This window comes from Haliaeetus albicilla, chromosome 2 (assembly GCF_947461875.1).
Source record: "Haliaeetus albicilla chromosome 2, bHalAlb1.1, whole genome shotgun sequence".
In the NCBI taxonomy this organism is placed as follows: domain Eukaryota; kingdom Metazoa; phylum Chordata; class Aves; order Accipitriformes; family Accipitridae; genus Haliaeetus; species Haliaeetus albicilla.
Window position 1 is genome coordinate 52,980,423 of NC_091484.1, and position 19,905 is coordinate 53,000,327.

At 36.5% G+C, this 19,905-nt stretch overlaps 1 protein-coding gene across 4 annotated transcripts in view; it reads left to right on the plus strand.

The window, feature by feature from the left end:
* SLC25A13 (solute carrier family 25 member 13) overlaps positions 1–19,905 on the plus strand; it is a 105,016-nt gene that overhangs the window by 64,408 nt on the left and 20,703 nt on the right. For all 4 annotated transcript variants that reach the window (XM_069774694.1, XM_069774687.1, XM_069774680.1 and 1 more), the window contains 3 exons: positions 225–383; positions 7,246–7,298; positions 9,299–9,379. In XM_069774694.1, the coding sequence (XP_069630795.1) occupies positions 225–383; positions 7,246–7,298; positions 9,299–9,379 (293 nt within the window). The remainder of the gene's footprint in view (positions 1–224; positions 384–7,245; positions 7,299–9,298; positions 9,380–19,905) is intronic.

The window sequence follows — 19,905 nt, forward strand, 5'->3', positions numbered from 1 at the left end:
TTCATTTGTGACCAAACCAGTTTCAGAAGAATCAGATTAATAGTGACGTAGGGCCAGGAAGTGCTTTTGGTTAAAACAAGGAGGTAGTTTAATGTATCCAGAATATATAGTGGAGGAAAAAAGATACAAGTGATACTTGAGATGTAAATGTGGAAGATGACCGTGGCAGTCAAACACGGCAAATGCAAAATCATGTTTTCTTATAGTTTGATTTTTATTTGCAGCTGTTGGAGCCACTGCAGTCTACCCAATTGATTTGGTAAAAACTCGAATGCAAAACCAGCGCTCTACAGGCTCTTTTGTGGGAGAACTTATGTATAAAAACAGCTTTGATTGCTTCAAGAAAGTGCTACGTTATGAAGGTTTCTTTGGGCTTTATAGAGGTAAGTTTAAAAGGTGGTATATACTAATGATAAGATACTAATAAAAGTTCAGTGGGCCTCTGGATTTTTAAGCCTTTTTTGTTGAGACTTCAATTTTTGCCTGGTTTGTGCTTTTGCTTCTACTCTGTTATAGATGAAGTGTTTGCAAACTTCTTGATAATTAAAACCTCACTGTAATGAGAACATTCTAGGAACTCTCTGTCCCTTCCTTCCTCACCTGCAATAGGGCAACAATAGCAATTTCCTACAGCAAAAGTATACTGTTAGTCAAGTTTTTATTTCCTTAGCAGTCCTTAATACCAAGAATGTTTTGTCCTGTTTGATAAGAAATTAGATCATCTGGTTTTGTTTTTTTGTTTGTGTTCTTTCTTATCTGTTTTCTTTCTGTTTAAAAACATAGAGAAAATGTGGTACCTTGTTATTAACCAGATCTCTTTTTGTGATATCTTTTGTGACAAAAAGGTCTCTCTGAACCAGTTGCATGTGCTTCACTAATCATTGGGAATAGTCATCTTTATCAGGTTTTATGTATGCCTCTCCTTAGTTTGTGATTGTTGAGTCAGCCAGAGAGGTTAGCTGGGTTTCAAGCCACTTAGCTTTATATATGTAATCAACACACGCAAGTTATGAAGTTAGCTGTTCCAAGCTCCCTTTGTAGTCAATGGAGAAAGCTCCAAAAGCTCATTTGCTCTGTTCAGGATGTAAATCATCCTCACTTTGGGTATTTTAGGTAAGTGCCTGCAGTTAGATGGTGGCGCTTTTTTATTTTGTCCTTGTCCCAGTTCTGGCGTCAATGGTGTAAGTTCAGGTAACGCAGAAGTAGTCAAAGAATCATAAACTATTGCATGAGACTGCAGTTCTTCTCTGTCATAGAGATAAAGCAAATTATACTTCTGGTATCCCAGTTATTGAGATCTGTTATCCCCCTCTGCCGTAGTCATTGGGGAGGATTTGAAACTTGCATTACTTATTTCATCTTTAGCTGACTTGCTTAGAAACTTTTTTTAACTTTTGAAAATAAGAATATTGTAATGACAGAAACTAATTGCTAAAAGCAGTTGAGTCAGGAATGAAGACTGGAGGATTTCAGTAAATTACTGTTATGATCTGGGAAAGCTATATGCACCTGAAAAAAAAGTAACAGTTTATAAGACGATGTGTGAAACCACATTAAAACTAAGTGGTGTGATAATGTGCACTCTTTAACATACGACCTGAGTTACTGGATGTTGGCTAAGTAGCTCCTCTGCAATATACAGACTTTGTAATTATTTCAGCACAATTGGAGATGGGAAGAGACTGTTATTATTGACTGTTTGAGGCAATTTTTTGAGTAGGCCTAATAATTTAATAAAGAGTATTGACATGGTTTCTATTTCGTAAGTATTTATAGTAATCAGAATTGTAAGAAGTCCCAGTTATTGGCTAAAGAACAAAATGTATTCCCTGCAAATGTATGTCTCTTCCTTCCAGGATCCTGAAAGAATAAATATGCAGAATTCCAGTATTATCTGCTTCTGTCTTAATGAAACTCTGAAGCACAGTGATTTTTTCATCTGGGGAAAAAAAAACCCTCAGTAATGTCATAAATGCATATTAACTCTATTTGCTTGTCGTGGTTTTGGAGTGATTTTTTCATTGCCAAATTGGGGAACTTCAGGAACCTTCATCAGTATAGCTTGTCCTTCTGTTCTCCATCCCCTTCACTACTTTTCAGTCTTCCAAGGAGTACTGAATAGTGAAATCTCAGACAGTTTGGTGGAGCTGAACTTCTAAACCCAGGGCAATAATCTTGATTCTGGATTATATAGTAGAAATCATGTGATGGCAAAGAACACCATCATTTCAGAGGCAAATTGAGACCTGCATTTCTACAGATCCTCTACTTAAAGGGCACCCTGATTTAACTTCTTTTTTTAAAGAGTCAAATAGAGAAAACTCCTTGAAAATGTGGAGCTTCCTCTCTGCAGTTCTGTAAATTTGGAGTGTTGCTTGCTGTCTAAGGAGATGATGATGGAGAAAGTTGAGCAACTGAGTGCAGAATGAAGGTTTCCGGGTAAGCTTGAGAGGACAAGAAAATTTGAAATTAACATTTTATAGTTTAGTATATTGACCCAATTTAATGCAGTAAACTTATAACAAGAATCATCTTGTTCTGGTCTTAAATACTACACTGGGTAAGACAAACTAGAGTACATTACTTTTTGCTGTTCATCAGTAAGTGGAATTCTTTCTTACACTGTGGTGCATTCGGAGTTCAGTAAATGCGGGGGGTTTTCCCCAGAGGAGGAGGGAGTAGTCATTGGTAGACTTCTCCTGCTTAGCTGAATAGTGATGCAAAACCTTTTAAAAAAATTATAATAGAAGCATTTGGAGCAGTGGTCTCTTTGTCATGACGCACTGCAAGAAAGCAAACAGGAATTATAAACCTTACTCTGAACTCAGCCATTTCAGATGGTATTTTTAATACAAGGCACATATTTCCATCCAATAAAGTGAACTGATTTTTCTTTTTTGTATCATTATTTTATTCCAAACTCGAAAAGGGCAAAACCACCATATTCTAAACCACCATCTCAGATAAGGATAAATTACACCATCTTGTGGATATAAAGAGAGCACTAAATTTTGTTTAATGTCAATTTGATTCTAAGGATAATCAGTATTTTCACTGAGAAGATACTTTGATTCATAAAAACCCTCCAAACATGATACAAACCTCTGTAGAATCTTAATAATATGCATTATTTGAATGCTGTGTTGTTAGATTTGGGCTTTTTAAGACTGTACATCTGAGATACGTTTTTCATCTGTCGCTTTCTCAGTGTGGCTGAAAAGAATACTCATCTCATGTACCTATAATTTACTGTTGTGACTACATTTATCCCTGAAATACATATTTAGAAACTCACAGGTATTTATGTACTTACAAATATAAGAAAATTTTGGAAGCTGCAATTTGTCAACATCTCTTCCAACAGATAAGGTCACCTATATTTCTTAATATTATTTTAATCAGAAGTCCACCTGATGAGTCACAGAATGTTTCACAGTCTTAAGCAGTGCGTTTAGTAGAGGTTATTTCACCTATACTTGATAGAAATTTTATGGGAAATTTAAGTACCAGAGATAATATGTAGCTCATGAAAATGTTCAGTAGCCATGCTGTTAATGCTACTTCTCCTAGAGGATGAAAAAGACAGGAAATGCTGCAGAAGACTCTGTCATCAGTGATCATTAACTGCTAAGGAACTTGTTAGTTTTATTTCTTCTGATGGTGCTTCTAGCACTGCAGTGACTCCAGATGCCCTCTAATCTTAGATTTTAATCATTCATTCATCATCCAGCTTCATTATTACTGTTGGACTCCCATGCTAATGATACAAGACCATGGCAGAAGCTTTCCTCCAGAAGTATGCATTGAAGTACAATTTTTTTAGAATGGAAGTACAAGCCTACTCCTACCCAAAGTTCAGTTGAAGCACAAAATCTTCAAGAAACGCCCCATTTCTAGTCTGAGGGAGCTCTGCTTGAATGGCAACTGGTGATTAATTGTCCGATTTCTTGTGTGAATCCTGTAATAGAAAAAATTGGCAGTATTCTGTACTGCCTTTCTGTCAGATGTCCAAATGGTTTCAAATATTTTACCTAGACCGAGCAACAACTCCTTCAGCCAGTGTTTTTTTCTACTATGAAGGGAAAGTCACATCCATTACACAGTGGGAAACTGAAGTTTCACTTTTAGATGTCTGAAAAAATACTTTGGCCAAGTAAGATTTTTTTTTTCTTTTACTGGATGCCGTCACTACAGCTGGGCTGGACGAGCTATTGCATGTATATTCACAATGTATTTAGACAGCTTTCAGAAAGTAACTTGTATGATGTTGCAAACTGACTGTAGCTCTTGGTGCTTTCTCTTGCATATACCTTCACCTGCCCATAGAGTCGTACTACGACAGTGTGTCAGATATGAAGTGGTACATGGTAATTGCTACTAAAAAGCCTTGGATATATAAAAATGTGTTGAGTAATGTTTGCTACATACTATACTAGTAGGCTACCTATGTGCAAAAAGTTATTCTCTGGTGTTATAAGAGGCATACATTTTTAAGACGCTGTCAGACATTTCTAAGACTGTCCTACATCTGTGTATGTGTCATGTTGCTGATCTGCTAATGCATAGTAACACTGAAAAATTCCCAGCGTGTCAGGATAACCCCAACAGAAAAATGACATCTTCATATGCGTCCCTTGATGTGCTTGCTTTCTTCCAAAACTTAGTTCAGAAATCTTTCAACAGTGTTTCAGGGCTCTCATCAAAACAGTAAAGAAAAGAGAATTTAGTTTTGATGGTCATAACATATAGAATGCATAGGTACTACTTACAGATAGCTTTATTACATAGGTATGAGAGCAAACGAAGAGTCCTTCTACCTTCCTAAGGCCGAGGTGGTATCTGGCAAGGCTATAAAATATAGTATTAAAATTAATGCTGCCTTTTTTAGAATACTGTATGCTATCTTGCAGTAAACATGCATGGCATTATCTGTAATTAAACTTAAAAAGCACTTTTATACTCTAAAATTGTGTGTGAAGTAGAGAGATAAAAAGAAAATAATGCCCTGGGTTTTTGGCTGTTCAGTTAGGTTTTGGGGGTTTTTTTGTTGATGGGATTTTTTTTTTTTTTGTAACTTCTACCTGTTCTTTTTAATCTTTCTCTTTTATATTGAAGTTTTATGTAACAGTCCCATTCAGATTTGAGTGCAAAAGGAATGGACCAGATGGGGAAAAAAACCACTTGTGCCAAGATAAACACGTTTTTCTCCATTTTTACAAGTGCCTTTACAAATGCAAAGTCTTAGGAGCTGAAAAATGGTGAAAAGGCCATCTTCAGATCAGTCTAGTGAAAATCAATTTGATTTGTCCTGCTCATGTTGCTTCTAAAACTGGAGGTTCATACACATCTCCCAACTGGACTATTTTTATAATTTTATACCTTGATATTTTAGAATGTCTTTTTCTGTAGTTCATTTGATACAATATAACTTCAAAGTCATGTTATATTTAGCTTAGGTGTAGTAATATATGTATATGTGATTTTAAAATTAATGATCTCCAGGTTCTTTTGGAATTACATATCTGCTTACAGACCTGCTCTAATTCTACTGGATTAGATTTAGGATCAGGTACTGTGCTTGTAAAGTAAATGGAATGTTTTTTAATCTCCAAAGATAGAAAGTTCATTCGCCATAATGTCTATACAAAGCCACACACGTCCTATAGCAAGATGTGAATATCATAGCAGTTATAAAGATAATTTTGTCTGTATAAGGCTACTGAAAAAAATCCTATTCATTGTATATCCTTGTGTTTTCTTCATAGTGCTGTAGAAAATGTAGTATTTAATTACACAATTCTGACTGTCTTAATGGTTTTTCATTGAAGTCTGGATTCGAGTCACCTGTGCAACTAAAACTGTTTAAGAAATTCAAATTTTGAAATTTATCTTACTCTGCAGAATCTCTTCTTTTGAGCAACTGCATATGAACTTAGCGTTATCGTATTCTTTGTTTGAATATTCAGCCATATGATCATAATTCAACATAATTGTTTTGGGTAAATATTATGTATGTATGTACGTCAACTATATATGCAATTACTTTTTTTGACACTTGAAAAACAAAAATGCTAATACAGGTGCAAAATTTTAAAGGCATTAGTATATAAATATGGCTGGCCCTCCTGCTACCACAACCCAAATGGTGCTATTCTCCAATGTCATTTCCTTATTAAGAGCATCAGTAGTAACCAGTAAAGCTGATGGATGGTAGCAGGATGGAAAAATACACTAATCCAGTGCACATACATCTTTCTCTTTGTTATTCTGATGTTTAGCTCTTTGGGAAATGCTTTTTGGCAAGTTAGCTCTTAGATGTGGAACCTTAATTGTTGTCTTTTTCCCCAGAAAATAAAACCATGGAGAGGTGAAAATGTCAGGCTTTGTAGAAAGTATCCAAAGTTGCTGCCTGAGCTACTGAAACAAAGGGGGTCTGCACCAGAAACTGTAGCCAGGGTGATTTTTCTCACATTTCTGAATGGTGTCCTAATTTTGTTATGCTGACGAATACTGGCAACACCATTTTAGCCCCAGGCTTAGTTGGTAAGCTTGGCGTATTTTTAGGTTGTGTCATCCAAAAGTTTACAAAATATCGACCGTTCACTTCAGGCAAGTGAAGCCAGCAGTCAGAGATTCCCACTTCCAGTTCTCTAGTGTATCACATCTAGCAAAATAAATTAGGAAATTCCATACCTGGGAAGAAAGCAGCATAACTTCCTTTGTTCTAAGAACTGGTGAGTTGGCTGTGCAAAGAGCTCAAGAATGTAATCATGCATGTTTGAATATTTTGCATTATTTTGATTCCTATCCTCTTGGGTCCTGCTATCTAATGCCATTGGTTTTGCCAGAAAAAGGTACTGCTCTCATGATTTTTTAAGTGGATGCGTCGTGTATCTCACAAAATTAATTAGATAGTCTTAATTTTTGTGTGAAGATGCAGAAAATGTTAGTTTAGGACAGAGTACTGAAACGTAGTTGGCAAATCTGGGTTAGTGTTAAAGTGAGCTAATATCACATTTAAAAAAGCTAAAGAAACAAACAGGTATAGACAGTCATAGCACTTGAAGTGGTAGCACAAAGTTTGTCCTCAAAATGAAATGTTTAAGTATTCTCATTAAATATAAGAACACAGAATTGCTGTAAAAATTGCCCATTTCTAGATGGTGATCTCTATATATATTGGTTGATTTGTTTAGTTAATACCAAGTTACTTGATGCAATGAATTCTCTATTTCCATGTTACAGGTCTGTTACCACAGCTATTAGGAGTAGCACCAGAGAAGGCCATAAAACTTACTGTAAGTTTGCAAATGGATTGTTTTCACACTTCTCCACATTGTAAAGTCTATCTAATTACAATTAGCGCATTAAGGATTTTTATCCTTAATGTGTCAGCAGCAATGCAGAGTGTTCCCCAGGGCTCAGTATTGGGGTCAGTTCTGTTTAGTATCTTTATCAACGATCTGGACGAGGGAATCAAGTGCACCCTCAGTAAGTTTGCGGATGACACCAAGTTGGGTGGGAGTGTTGATCTGCTTGAGGGTAGGAAGTCTCTACAGAGAGATCTGGACAGGCTGGATCGATGGCCTGAGGCCAATTGTATAAAGTTCAACAAGGCCAAGTGCTGTGTCCTGCACTTTGGTCACGGCAACCCCATGCAGCGCTACAGGCTTGGGGAAGAGTGGCTGGAAAGCTGCCTGGTGGAAAAGGACCTGGGGGTGCTGGTCGACAGCCGGCTGAATATGAGCCAGCAGGGTGCCCAGGTGGCCAAGGAGGCCAATCGCATCCTGGCCTGTATCAGAAATAGTGTGGCCAGCAGGAGCAGGGAGGTGAGTGTTCCCCTGTACTCGGCACTGGTGAGGCCGCACCTCGAGTGCTGTGTTCAGTTTTGGGCCCCTCACTACAGGAAAGACATGGAGGTGCTGGAGCGTGTCCAGAGAAGGGCAGCCAAGTTGGTGAGGGGCCTGGAGCACAAGTCCTGTGAGGAGCGGCTGAGGGAACTGGGGCTGTTTAGTCTGGAGAAAAGGAGGCTGAGGGGAGACTTTGTCACTCTCTACAACTACCTGAAAGGAGGTTGTAGCAAGGTGGGCGTCAGTCTCTTCTCCCAAGTAACAAGTGATAGGACAAGAGGAAATGGCCTCAAGTTGAAGCAGGGGAGGTTTAGGTTGGATATTAGGAAAAATTTCTTCACCGAAAGGGTTGTCAAGCATTGGAACAGGCTGCCCAGGGAAGTGGTTGAGCCACCATCCTTGGAGGTATTTAAAAGTCTTGTAGATGTGATGCTTGGGGACATGGTTTAGTGGTGGGCTTGGCAGTGCTAGGTTAGTGGTTGGACTGGATGATCTTAAAGGTCTTTTCCAACCTAAACAATTCTATCATTCTCTGATTTTTGCTTGATACAAACTTAATTACAAAAAGCACAAAGCAACTGTTTATATCTGACTTGTATGCCATTTGTAATGTTCACAAGTCACTTGCAGATATATATATATGTACATTTTAAGAATCTTACTGAAAACTTGTTTTTGGACTCACTCCAAAATGTAACAAGCTTATTCAACTTGTTCAGCTCATCTGCTTGTTTGTAAGTAGCACAGGCCTTTGGTTTCACTTCTTAGCAAAAATGGGTAATTATTTATTGGATTTGGAGGGCTTTTGTGGTTCCTATGTGTTTAATTCCAGTGCAAGAGGAGATAATATGAGCATGCAGTGTAGTGTTGGTAAGAAAGGAACTTGTTTGCATGAATTTTTTTTCTTAAATGTTTTGCTTCTGTAATTTTGTTATTTCTTGAATGATTTTAAGGCACTGAAGAATTTCTTCTTATAACCCATTCGTAATGTATTGGTTATTCAATGGTAAGCTAGTATTCACCAAAGCTTGTAGTATGCATTTTTTAAAAAGGAAGTACTTAATGCTATTAATTGCGTTACTATTGTGTTAAAACTTATTATTGAACATTCTGATATTAATTTGAAATTATATTTAAATTTTTAAATGTAGTGAGCATTTCTAAAATCTTAAGTGATTTTATCATTAATTTTCAGAGAATGACTTTATTATTTAGTTAGTGATTGTTATCTTTTTTTCAGTAATAAATATTTGAATTGTGCTGCAAATCTTTGTTAGAAAGAAGAACATAGCTTTACAATATTTCATACAAAATCTAAGATTTGTTTGATATCTGTTAGTTGGTAGCTTCATGGATATATTTGCATTTTCAGTTGCACAGAATTTGCAGCTGATGTTTTCTCCAACCTTTTTTAATTTATCAGCTTTCCTAAATGTTTGTTTTTTAAGGTTAATGATTTTGTGAGAGATAAGTTTATGACTAAAGATGGCTCTGTCCCACTGGCTGCAGAAATTCTTGCTGGTGGCTGTGTAAGTATCTTTAATTTCTTTCATATGAGATTCATGAAAGTGCGGTGTGTAATATTAACTATGTGGACTAAGACTTCTGTTTAACCACAGATCCAGTTCAAGAGCAGACTCTACTAGAGCATCTCAATTCTTTCCTAGATAGGCCAGCCGTTCTTGATGAAAGGGTAAATGTTTCTGTGCATCGTGTCTTTTAACTGCGCTGTATAATTCTCACAGCTTAGAGTTTGTTTCCTTAATAAAGGATCTGTCTTTATTCATGTTGGCTGTAGCTTATAGCCTAAAGAGGATTCATGCTAACCTTTCCAGAACTTAATAATGAGTTACTACTTTGTGGCACCCACTCTGCCACGTCACTTCTTTCCGATGTGTTATTGCACCCACTAATTTTCACTTTTTACAGTGATACTGGCTTTTTGAAATGGCAAAAACTACTCATGCTTCTTTGAGTTCATAGCAGACGTAGGCTGTGTAATGTTAACTCAGTACATAATGCATTCCTGAATGTAGGCTGTATTTAAAACCCACTAAGTTTTTAAGAGTGTTTTGCTTGCACAAAGTAGTATCTTAATGAACAACTGGCATATTACTGGGTAAATGATAATACTTCACGGTTTGATCTAGTTCTGTCTGTTCATATCACGGCTTACTTTATCTGGTGTATTGATTTTGTTCAAGCAAATGTAAATACTTTAGGTAAAATGAATAGTTGTTCAAAGACCAGCGCACTTTACAGATAAAGAACACTGTTTATTTAAACGGGCTTTGATCACTGGGGCAGAGCAATGTTGGTATATTTTCAATCTATCTTTGTTTCAGCTGTCATAAGACAGATGAGGTCACATTTTCAAGCAGCTTCTACCTGTGTCAAAAACTACAGTGAGCAGCAACTTAAAAACAAATGCTTGTGTCTTAACCTCAGTAGGTGCAGAGATTTGTGCTGTATGTGCTTGCAGAGAGCGTACTATGATTATCTGAGCCTCAGGGTGCAATGGCTAGGTTGTATTGCAGACTGAGAAGCTCTGGCTTTCTATAATTCTCAGGAGATGGGGCAGGATTTGGCTGGTGTCTGACTGCTCCTTCTGTTTGATCACTGACCTGTTGTAGACTGCCAGGTAGGATCCCCTTGTTCTGTAACTTTAGGAGCATTCGGGGGAGAAAAAAAGAAGGGGAGGGAGAGAAGAATGTGGGTCTCTAAAGCTCTAAATAAAAAGCATGCTGTAAATGAAGGAAAAATGCAATAAAGTGCTTGCAGAGTAAAAATTATTTGCCCCTTACACTAATAAAACGTCTTATGAACATAGCAGCCATAGAGAATTCAGCAAAATTTTCATTTAAAATGTCATTTGATCTAGGGTTTTTATTTTTACAGACTGCTGTGAATTTTTTAATGCAGTACAAAAAGCACTCTTTACAGAGAGCTGTCATTCATGAGAATGCTGCAGCAAGCTTTTTGCCAGTAGTTCGTTGTAAACTAAGGATCTGCTTTAAGAGATAGGTGGTTTGAGACGTATTTTAAACGTGCTGTAAATGTTGGCTTGTCCTATTTGGTATTTGAAATATATATTAACAATGAGATGCTGCATAAAGTTGTAGCAGTAGACATGTGGTGGCAGAATGCCTTGCGTTTTCTTTTAACTGGAGTGCTCCACTTAAGGGCATAGTCTGGTGCCAGGTAGATGGGTTGCAACTTGTCTTTTCTGCAGGTGGTCTTTGGGGTTTTTTTTTTGTAATTTTAAACCCAATTCAGACTAGCAACAGAGACTATCGTTACAAGTGGTGCCTAGTTTTTTGGGGTGAATTTTTCTCTCATGGTATAAACACATGCATAAAATACGAGATGCCAAAGACAGGCTTTTTCCTATAGATTTCGGTGTTGTATTGGCCTAACTTTCTGTCCCTGTTTAAGCGAACGTGAAACCTGCGATTTCACTGTGGAAAGAGGAAGGACACTGTTGAATGCTTTTGAAAATTTTCAGTCTTGGATTTTTACCTCATTTCACAATGTAGTAATCGCTTATGTGGGAGGGAAGAAGACAGGAGCGCATGATGTGTTAAGAGTCTAAAAAGGGGCAGCCAACTAAGATGAATTTCATAAAAGACACCTGCCCTATCACCTTTCTGCTCTGAGTATCTAATTCTCAGCTGTGATTGTGTTACAAACACAGATGTTAAATTTTCCTTCTTCAGTGGTTCTGTTTCCTTGGAGTGTATTCATTGCTTATGGAAGGGCTGTGTGCTGGGATGCATACTACATTTTAATGTTTTAAATACCGGCCCTGTGAGTACAGTATAGCATTAATACCTTAGAACTGGAGGACCGAGCAGATACTAGGATGGTTTGGGTTGTTCAGTAACACAAAGGGCTTTGAAGGGGTCAGTATCACCTGAGTAGCTCCACTCCACTGTTTGCCCAACCATTGCCAGGCGTTGACTTTTAAGTCCCCAAGGAGTTCACTTTGCATCATAATTACTGAGAATTAGTACACATGGCTGACTTTTGCACTTGTAACTAAAGCTGATTGTTTCATTGAACAAGTCTTTTTCTGTTTTGTAAACTGTTTTCTCTCCTGGAAAAAAAAAAAGAAAAGAAGAAAATAGAAAGATCTTTTACTTCATGACCTCGTGGCACTTAGTTCAGTTAACAGCCTGTTTCATAGCTTTTTATTATGTGAAGATGAAAGTGATAGGTTGGTTGAGATTTTTTTTTTGTTGTTGAGACCCCCAAGAACATAATTAAAAGTATAACCTTTATATTTTTATACAGAATCTTAAGGAAGGTTGTTATGTAAATTACTAACTCAAAATTTCCATCTCCTTTGTTTGTAAGAAATTTTCCTACTGACTATGGTGTTTGTTACCCATAAAAATTACATATATGTAACTTCCAGTTTTGCACAATGCCTGACACCCACCATGAACTCTGGTCTCTGCTGTTCATTTAGGACTCTCATTTCTCATATGAATCCTGTATAGCCTTTATCATTATTAGACTAGTAAAAAGCTTTGGTTCCAAGACATATTGTAATGATACCGTAGAGCTAGGATCTGCTGAGCATCTAAACCACAAATCTGACGTAACCTCCTTGAAGGAAAAAGTGTACAAATATACTAGGTTTGATTTCTGCTAATGCTGTAACTTACCTTCAGGGATTCTTTAATAAAGGGATGATCTTGGGTAAGCTGTAAGTACAACCTGAAATCTTTTTATTTTACAGTGGCAATAATCTTGAAGTTTCCGTAAGGTTTTTTTTCCATGGTCTTTCAATTTATTTTATATTTTAAATAAAAAATAATCACTAGTCATACCGAGTTTAGCTGCTTGCTTCTTTTAAACTTAATTCACTTAAAAGCTTCTGTTAAAAGTAACCTGATTTTTTTGATACAGCACTGTTGTTATTTTTTTTAGTTATATTAACCAATTGAAAATTTTGTTTGTAAAAGTGGCATAAATATTATTTTGGTGGTTTTGAGGTGTTTCTTTAACACTAAGCTTTTAGGTGAGACAGTTATTTCGTTTAGTTCCTTAAATAAAGCAGTTCCACGTTTAATTGAAAAAATACACGTTGTGTGTCTGGAAGTAACCAGGAAGGAGATGCAAAGATGCAAAATAAAGAGTAATCATAAAACACACACAAAAATATTAAGAAAAACAGAAGTATAGCATGACTAAAAAGAAATAGTTGTATAATATATGTTGCCTTGTCTGCATATAGTAATACAATTATATAGGTAAATCGGAGGCTTAATTTTCAGCAAGAAAAAAGCATTTTGCTTTATTAACCTTTGCTTCTGCTCTCCCTCCTCTTTCCTTTTCCACACACAGTCTTTTCCTTCACAGCTGCTCAGTGTGTGCTCACTATTAGCCAGTTTAAATCATGTAGCACAGTACAATTACAGACCCCGTACAGATCTGCTTTTATTTAAGTTGTCAGTACAATTTTAGGCATATTTCTGGAGACTTTATAGTAATAGTAATAAAGTTAAAACATATTGGACCTGCTTGGACAACCTCAACTCTGCTATGGAACATAAAAATTAGATACGGTTAAGATGGAGTTCATCTAGAAAGTGCAAAATCCTGTCCAGAATTAATTCTTATAAAGGAATATGATGTGAAATTCCAATTGAGTTGTGCTGAATAAGTGATCCAGTACAAATAGTTTTATAAAGCTACTTACAACATGTATTTTATGTTTCAGAGAGTAATAAAGATAAGTCCACATCTGAGCTGCATTTTCTCTGTGGCAATGCAGTGGAGGTAGAGGGTGTACGGACTGCAATTCCCACACTTCTTAGATCTCTTACTTGCAGAAATTTAGACATTTCTAAGTTGTAGGCTAAAGGAGACTGAAGGTGTCATTATTGCTTTCATTATTCAGAAATCTAAATCTCATAAAATTCTATTCTGTTTGACAAAGAAGGCTGAGCTATGGGTAGAATGAAACTGAGCATTATGTATTCCAGGGGGGGGAAAAAAATCTCTGCATGTATATCTGAAAAAAGAACAACTGCTATCACATAGAAAAGTTTTGGTATAGTTTATTGAGATAGTTAAGCAATCATGGTCTTCTTGATGATTGCTCATATTAGCTTTGAAAGCAAATGGCATACATCTCTTGAACTCTTAATAGATTTGTTCTCGAAGGTCTGTTCTCCTTGTAGTCAGGCATTACTTTCAAGGGGAGTTCTACCTGCATGTGTAAAAGCCCAACATTCACATTTCTTGTTTAAGGAAAAGTTCAGAAGCTCCTGATAAATTTTTTTTTCCTTGATTAAATTAAAAGCTATTTTATTTTTACATAAAATTTATGTTGTTAAATAAATTAATTGGAGTTAAAGTCTATTTAATATAATTAATATAATGTAAAAGAATATACTATAATTAATTAGGTGTTTTTAAAGTGTAGTTTTCTCCTCTGAACCACTGTAATTGGAGTTATTTTCAGCATACTGAAAATAATTTAAACTAATTGTAAACTTTGGTACAAAAAAATGCAGCTAGATCTGGACTTCAATTTAACTTCACATTTGCAAACCTGTTGTATTTGAACACTGCTCTGTTTTAATTGTCTCTGATTAATTTTCATCTGATCTTAGATTTAAGCCTTGTAAAGAAGTTTGGGAAGGCAACATACAGTAACATGATAGTCCTTCCAAGAGATTGTACCAAAGGGTGGGGAAGTGCCTGGTGTCCAGTTCCTGCTTATCTTTGACCTCACCCCACATTTCCTTGCAGGTTTGGATGTTTTAAAAGTAGTTTGCTCAAATTTTCACACAGTCATACCTGTTTAAACTGGCCTTTCCTGAAAGCAGTAAGGAGTTATGCAGAACATGATTTCACTCTGGTTTGAATTTTCCTTTTGGATTGGCTAATGTAATTTTATTTTTTTTCCAGAGGTATTTTCCCATAATAAATTAGAGGTGTTTTTCCATTTTGCTTCCCCTCTCCTCTTCCTTTTCATTTCCCTTCTCCCCTAAAAAAAAGAGAGCAAGAGAGAGGGAATTTTTCAAACTGTAGAACAAGAAGGGATGCATAGGTTTAGGTTGATATGTTTCTGATTGTAGAACTGAACAGTTCTGAACTCTTAAAAAGCCCATTTTTTTTCCAACAAGCATACTTAATATTCTTTCCATTTGAAATGTATTCTTTTTTTCCTATTATATTAAAAATAATGACTGCAAAATTTTATATGAACATACATTACAGTTTAAAACATGTATTTGTTTTGACAATTATATTTTATTACACATCCCTTTCTCCTATTACTCCTTTTTCTACTGGCAGTAAAGTATTGTAGTGTTTATGAGTGCAGGTTCCAAAAAAACCCCAAAACAAAGCCTCAAACTCAAATCAGGAATTAAAATCTAGCTTTCTATGAGAAAAAGGAAGATATTTATGATGTCATGGTAATTTATGATGTGACCAAGAAATAATGGGTCACAGTTTTAATACAGCTACCATGCTTTAAGACTTGAAAGGTCTGTAAATCATTAAATGATTCTACAACTAGTCAAAATAGACAACTAGAGCAGACAGAGCCAAATGTTAACATATTTGACAGGTCTGTAACTTAATTGCTTTTATAATGCCAATCAAGTAGGCTCCACTTTGATTTTTTTTTTTTTGGCTAGGCTTCTGAGAACTGAATTACCTATAACGTGGAAAATATCAAATCCACAATTTTAATTTTTTTCCCACTGCAGACTTGGTCAGTGCTTATAAACAAACCATACTCCTGTTTGTTTCTGTTTAGCCAGGTCATTAATATACAATTGTAGGAGAATCGTCACAACTTGTATCCAAGTCTTGGAAATCTGTCTGAAGCAGTAGCAGGAATGTACTTCTGTTCAGACTAATTGCAATTCTATTTATGAGCACTTTTACGTGAGCGTTTGAAGGAGCTTGCTTTACGTTTTATGTACACTTGGACATTAACAAGACTGTGATTCTAGCAATGTTCACTGTTTGAGCTGCCCAAAGTAAAACCTTAGCCAGACCAAGAGAAAGCTGTCCTCGGAAGACAAGAAGGATTAACTGGAGAGAAACACAGTTCTGCCTGAGCAGCATGAAAGCTGTTTCTGTGCTAGCCTGGTCAGGGTAGTGAAAAGCAGATGATTGAGGGCTCAGGAAATCTCCTCACGATCTGAAGAAAAGGTATTTACTATATGAACTCCCGTTGCTAAAGAGCATTATCAGAATCCTGTACAGATAGGACCACAGATGAGAGGACACAAAATAGCATGAAATGGCTTGTCTGGATTTTTGAAGCCTGGCTTTATCAGAAAAAAAGGTAACATAGAACCAAGCTTTTGAGAACCCAGTATGCTTTGCCCTTGACATACAGTGCCACGTAATTAAGGTTGTCACCTTTGAAATCTATAAGAAAAACAGTCACTTTGGACAGATGTCTGTTACTTGGTAGCTCTTCTGGTAACAGGCAAGTCCATAGTGAAATCACTGTTGCAGCAGCCCAATGTAATTCATCTGATGCTCTTGGGATCTTTTGCCATACAAACGCCAAGGCTTTTAGAGGTAGTTTGAAGCACTGCAGTGGCACTCCATAAATCTAGCTTCTAAGCCTTGTTCTGTCATAGAGTTAGTATGTGATTTTTGTGGTAAATCATTGAATAGTTCTATGCCTTAGTTGCCCTTTATTACACAATGAGGATGGTAATTCTTCCATTCTTGCATCCCTTGAGTACATTTTTAATTTAGATATTTTTTTTATGATGGGGAACAATCTTTATTTTGTGTCTGTACAACACTCAGCACTTTAGGAACCTTGGCTTTCATTAGGATTAATGGATGGTAGCAAATGCACAAGATAACAAGGTGCATCTGGCAAGGAGAAAGGGCCTGAGACAGTGTACAATATTCATTATGACTGAATGTGATAAACAGTTGACTAAAAATTTTGGAACTTGCACCTGCTTGTCTTTTTGTAAACTGAACGAGTAACCAAGACATTGTAGATGATTTCATTTACAGAGGTTGATTTTGGATAAGTATATAATATGTTGCTTATATATTTTAATGGTTGCCATTACTTGCCATAATTGATATCCCTGGGTAGATATTGTTGGGAAATATTAACGCTCTAATAGCAGTAGTAGTGCTTTCTTCATCTATGAAACCTTGAAAGGTGATAGGTGACAAGTTGCATGGGATGCAGAAGAAAGATCTAGGCTGACCCTAAATGCTCTTAGCTGAGAACAGGAAAAAGGCTATGATTTGAAGTAGGTAATAAGGTTAATTAGAGGCACAAGAACAGTTCATAGTCAGTAGAGATGAAAGGAAAAGAATCTAGTACTTTCTTCTGAGATGGAAAACACAGAATTTTCTTCCTGAATTGCAACCTGTATTCTCTTCAGAACCTACACTGAAGCTTTCAAATTGAGATGTGAAAGCCCTAGGAGATTTGGGTCTGGTGTGCTCATTTCTTATCTAATCTCATAACGGCACAAAATGCAGTTACATTAAAAAGAACAGGAATTTCTTGTCTTAGTGTAGTGAGGGGGGTGAAAATCTGTTTATTTTCCAGTAAATTTTATTACAAAGAGATTTGAACACGTGAAGAAGTAGAAAACATTCTGACTTCTTAAACTGGAGTGTTGTTAAGCGATTGTTATTAAACTAATTTTTTTTCGCTACAGAGTGGGTTTTATTGCCTCATGGACAAAAAAAAACCCCCTCAACTATTTCTACTTTTCCCTTCCATTCAGTAAAGTAGGAAAGTAGAAGGACACATGTGATAGACAGTACTGTATTACTGTACAAGGCTATACTGCCATCGAGAGGTGCTGGGTGATATCATACCAGTGCAGAGTTGAAGAACTGCAAAAATGAAAAAAACCAGCTTGTTTTTAAAAATTCACATGTGTGTGGATGCTTAGCTAGCTCTCCGTGTGTTAAAGCACATTGAATGTTTTACAGGGGTGCAGATTTCTAGCTATGTGTGTATGAGGAGTTCTTGGATGACAGAGGTATTTCCCTTTTATTTTCTTGCTTTACATCAAACGAGACCATAAATGCTTGTGATTAGATCAAATGTTAAATTCTTTCAGAATAATATGGCCCTTTGTGGGCCCTTACAGATAATTATCCATGCAGTACCTCTAGGTATCTACTCCTATAAATAACTCAAAATTGCAGTTTTTATTTTAATCACATGATAATAACTAAAAAGTAATAGATTTGCTTTTACAGTCAGATCACTTGTTTCTTTAAAAAATGATTGGAAGAGTTGATAAGGAATTCAGAGTTGAGGGTATTCAAGTTTGTAACTTCAGTGTGGAAAAATTGGTGTTACTGGGAAGTATCTATATTAAATGGTTGAAGAAGTTGATTTTTGTGACACTTGGTGAAGAAACCATTAAGCTTGAGTGACCTGAGCTTAAACTGTGTTTATTCTGGCCAAAAAAGTAGTTTTCAAATTCTGACCTTTGGGAGCATATTTCAAAATTTTAAAATGAGATACACTTTCAACTGCAAAAGTTAGCAAACAAGAAGGCAATGTTCTTCAACTTTTGGCCAAACAGAATGAATGAGCAGGGTGATACAATTTGCTGATGATGTTTTGTCTGTTTTTTCTATAACAGTATATACAAGCACCTTGAAGAGACTGGAAAAAAATAGGTTGATGAGATTTCTTTCATTGCATTCACTGTGCAAAAACTCAGAAGACAGGAGCCATGCTATTGTGATTCAAGCTACTGATTTGGAGATCAGGATATCTGGAGACTCTTACATGTTTGAGCTAGGGGGACGCACACACTGGGCATACAATTAACCTCTTTACCTCAAATCCCCTTCTTGTAAAACTAGAGTCATTGTACTTTCCTCACAGGAGCACTGGAGGAAATACCATTAATATTTATGAGACACTTGCATACTATGATGATGAATAACACAATAAGAGTTACCAGTACTAGACAAGCAAGGAATCATTTCATTAGAGAGTATAGTAGCCATCTCCAGTTTGCCCCCCCCCCGCCCCCCCATTTGGAGAGTAAGGAGCTGCAGTTACCAGCACAGATGGTTAAATAACAGTGATAAAAGCTCCCCACCAGGCAACTGTACTTGTTACCGCTAGAACTGCCTCTGCACGGGCTGATAAACCAGCCTTCCTCTCCATCACAAAGCAGGCAGGTGGTAGAAACCCTCCTGCCGACACCCTCTGTCAGGTATTGTCTGGCTCATCACTTTCAGTTATTCACCATTTGATTTTTGGAGTGTATCTTTGATCAAATTCAGAGGATGACAAAGGTTGTTCAGGGAGTTCTGGGCTAGTACCTGGACAGTTTTGTGGAAAGACTTCACTGGAAATTTCTGATGTCTTTCTTCAGACCTGAAGCAGAACTGGTAGTCTTTTTAGTAGCACCTGGTGCATGCAGGTCTCGGTGCTTTAAAAATTTGAATGCAGCGAGCTTGATTGTATGAGGTGGGTAAATAATAGGATCCCCATTTTTCAAATGGCAAGCCGAAGCAGAGGAAATGTTGTGTGATTTACTCACAGCCACAAACATCTAATGCTGCGAGTGTTGATGCAGCCAGGTTGGACATGCAAACATAAACATTTATATGTGCTAGAATCTAAAGTATTTCACTTTTATTTGAATTCAGAAATTATTTGCCTTTATTCTCCTTCAGAATCAGATACCTGCTTCTCTTCCCTTTCTTTAAATACAGCACTTATAAACACTTTAATACATTTTTTTAAATTGCTCAGTGTTTTGGTGCATTAATAATAATAAACTTAATTTTTGTCATCTTTTAAATTTTAATATGGTTTTCCTGTAGTGAAAATTAAAGGAACACTTCCCACGGAGTCATGGCACAATGAACTGCGAGAATATCATACTGAGGGAAAGTAGTTTATTTGTGCTAACGGATCAGTTGGTATGAGTTTTTAAGTAGTGTGTTTTAGAGGAGGGCTGTGGTATAGAAAACTTACAAATGAACAGTATCACTTGCAAATAAACATTATCACCTGCAATTGGGATTTTATCATTTTAAGAAGAAAATA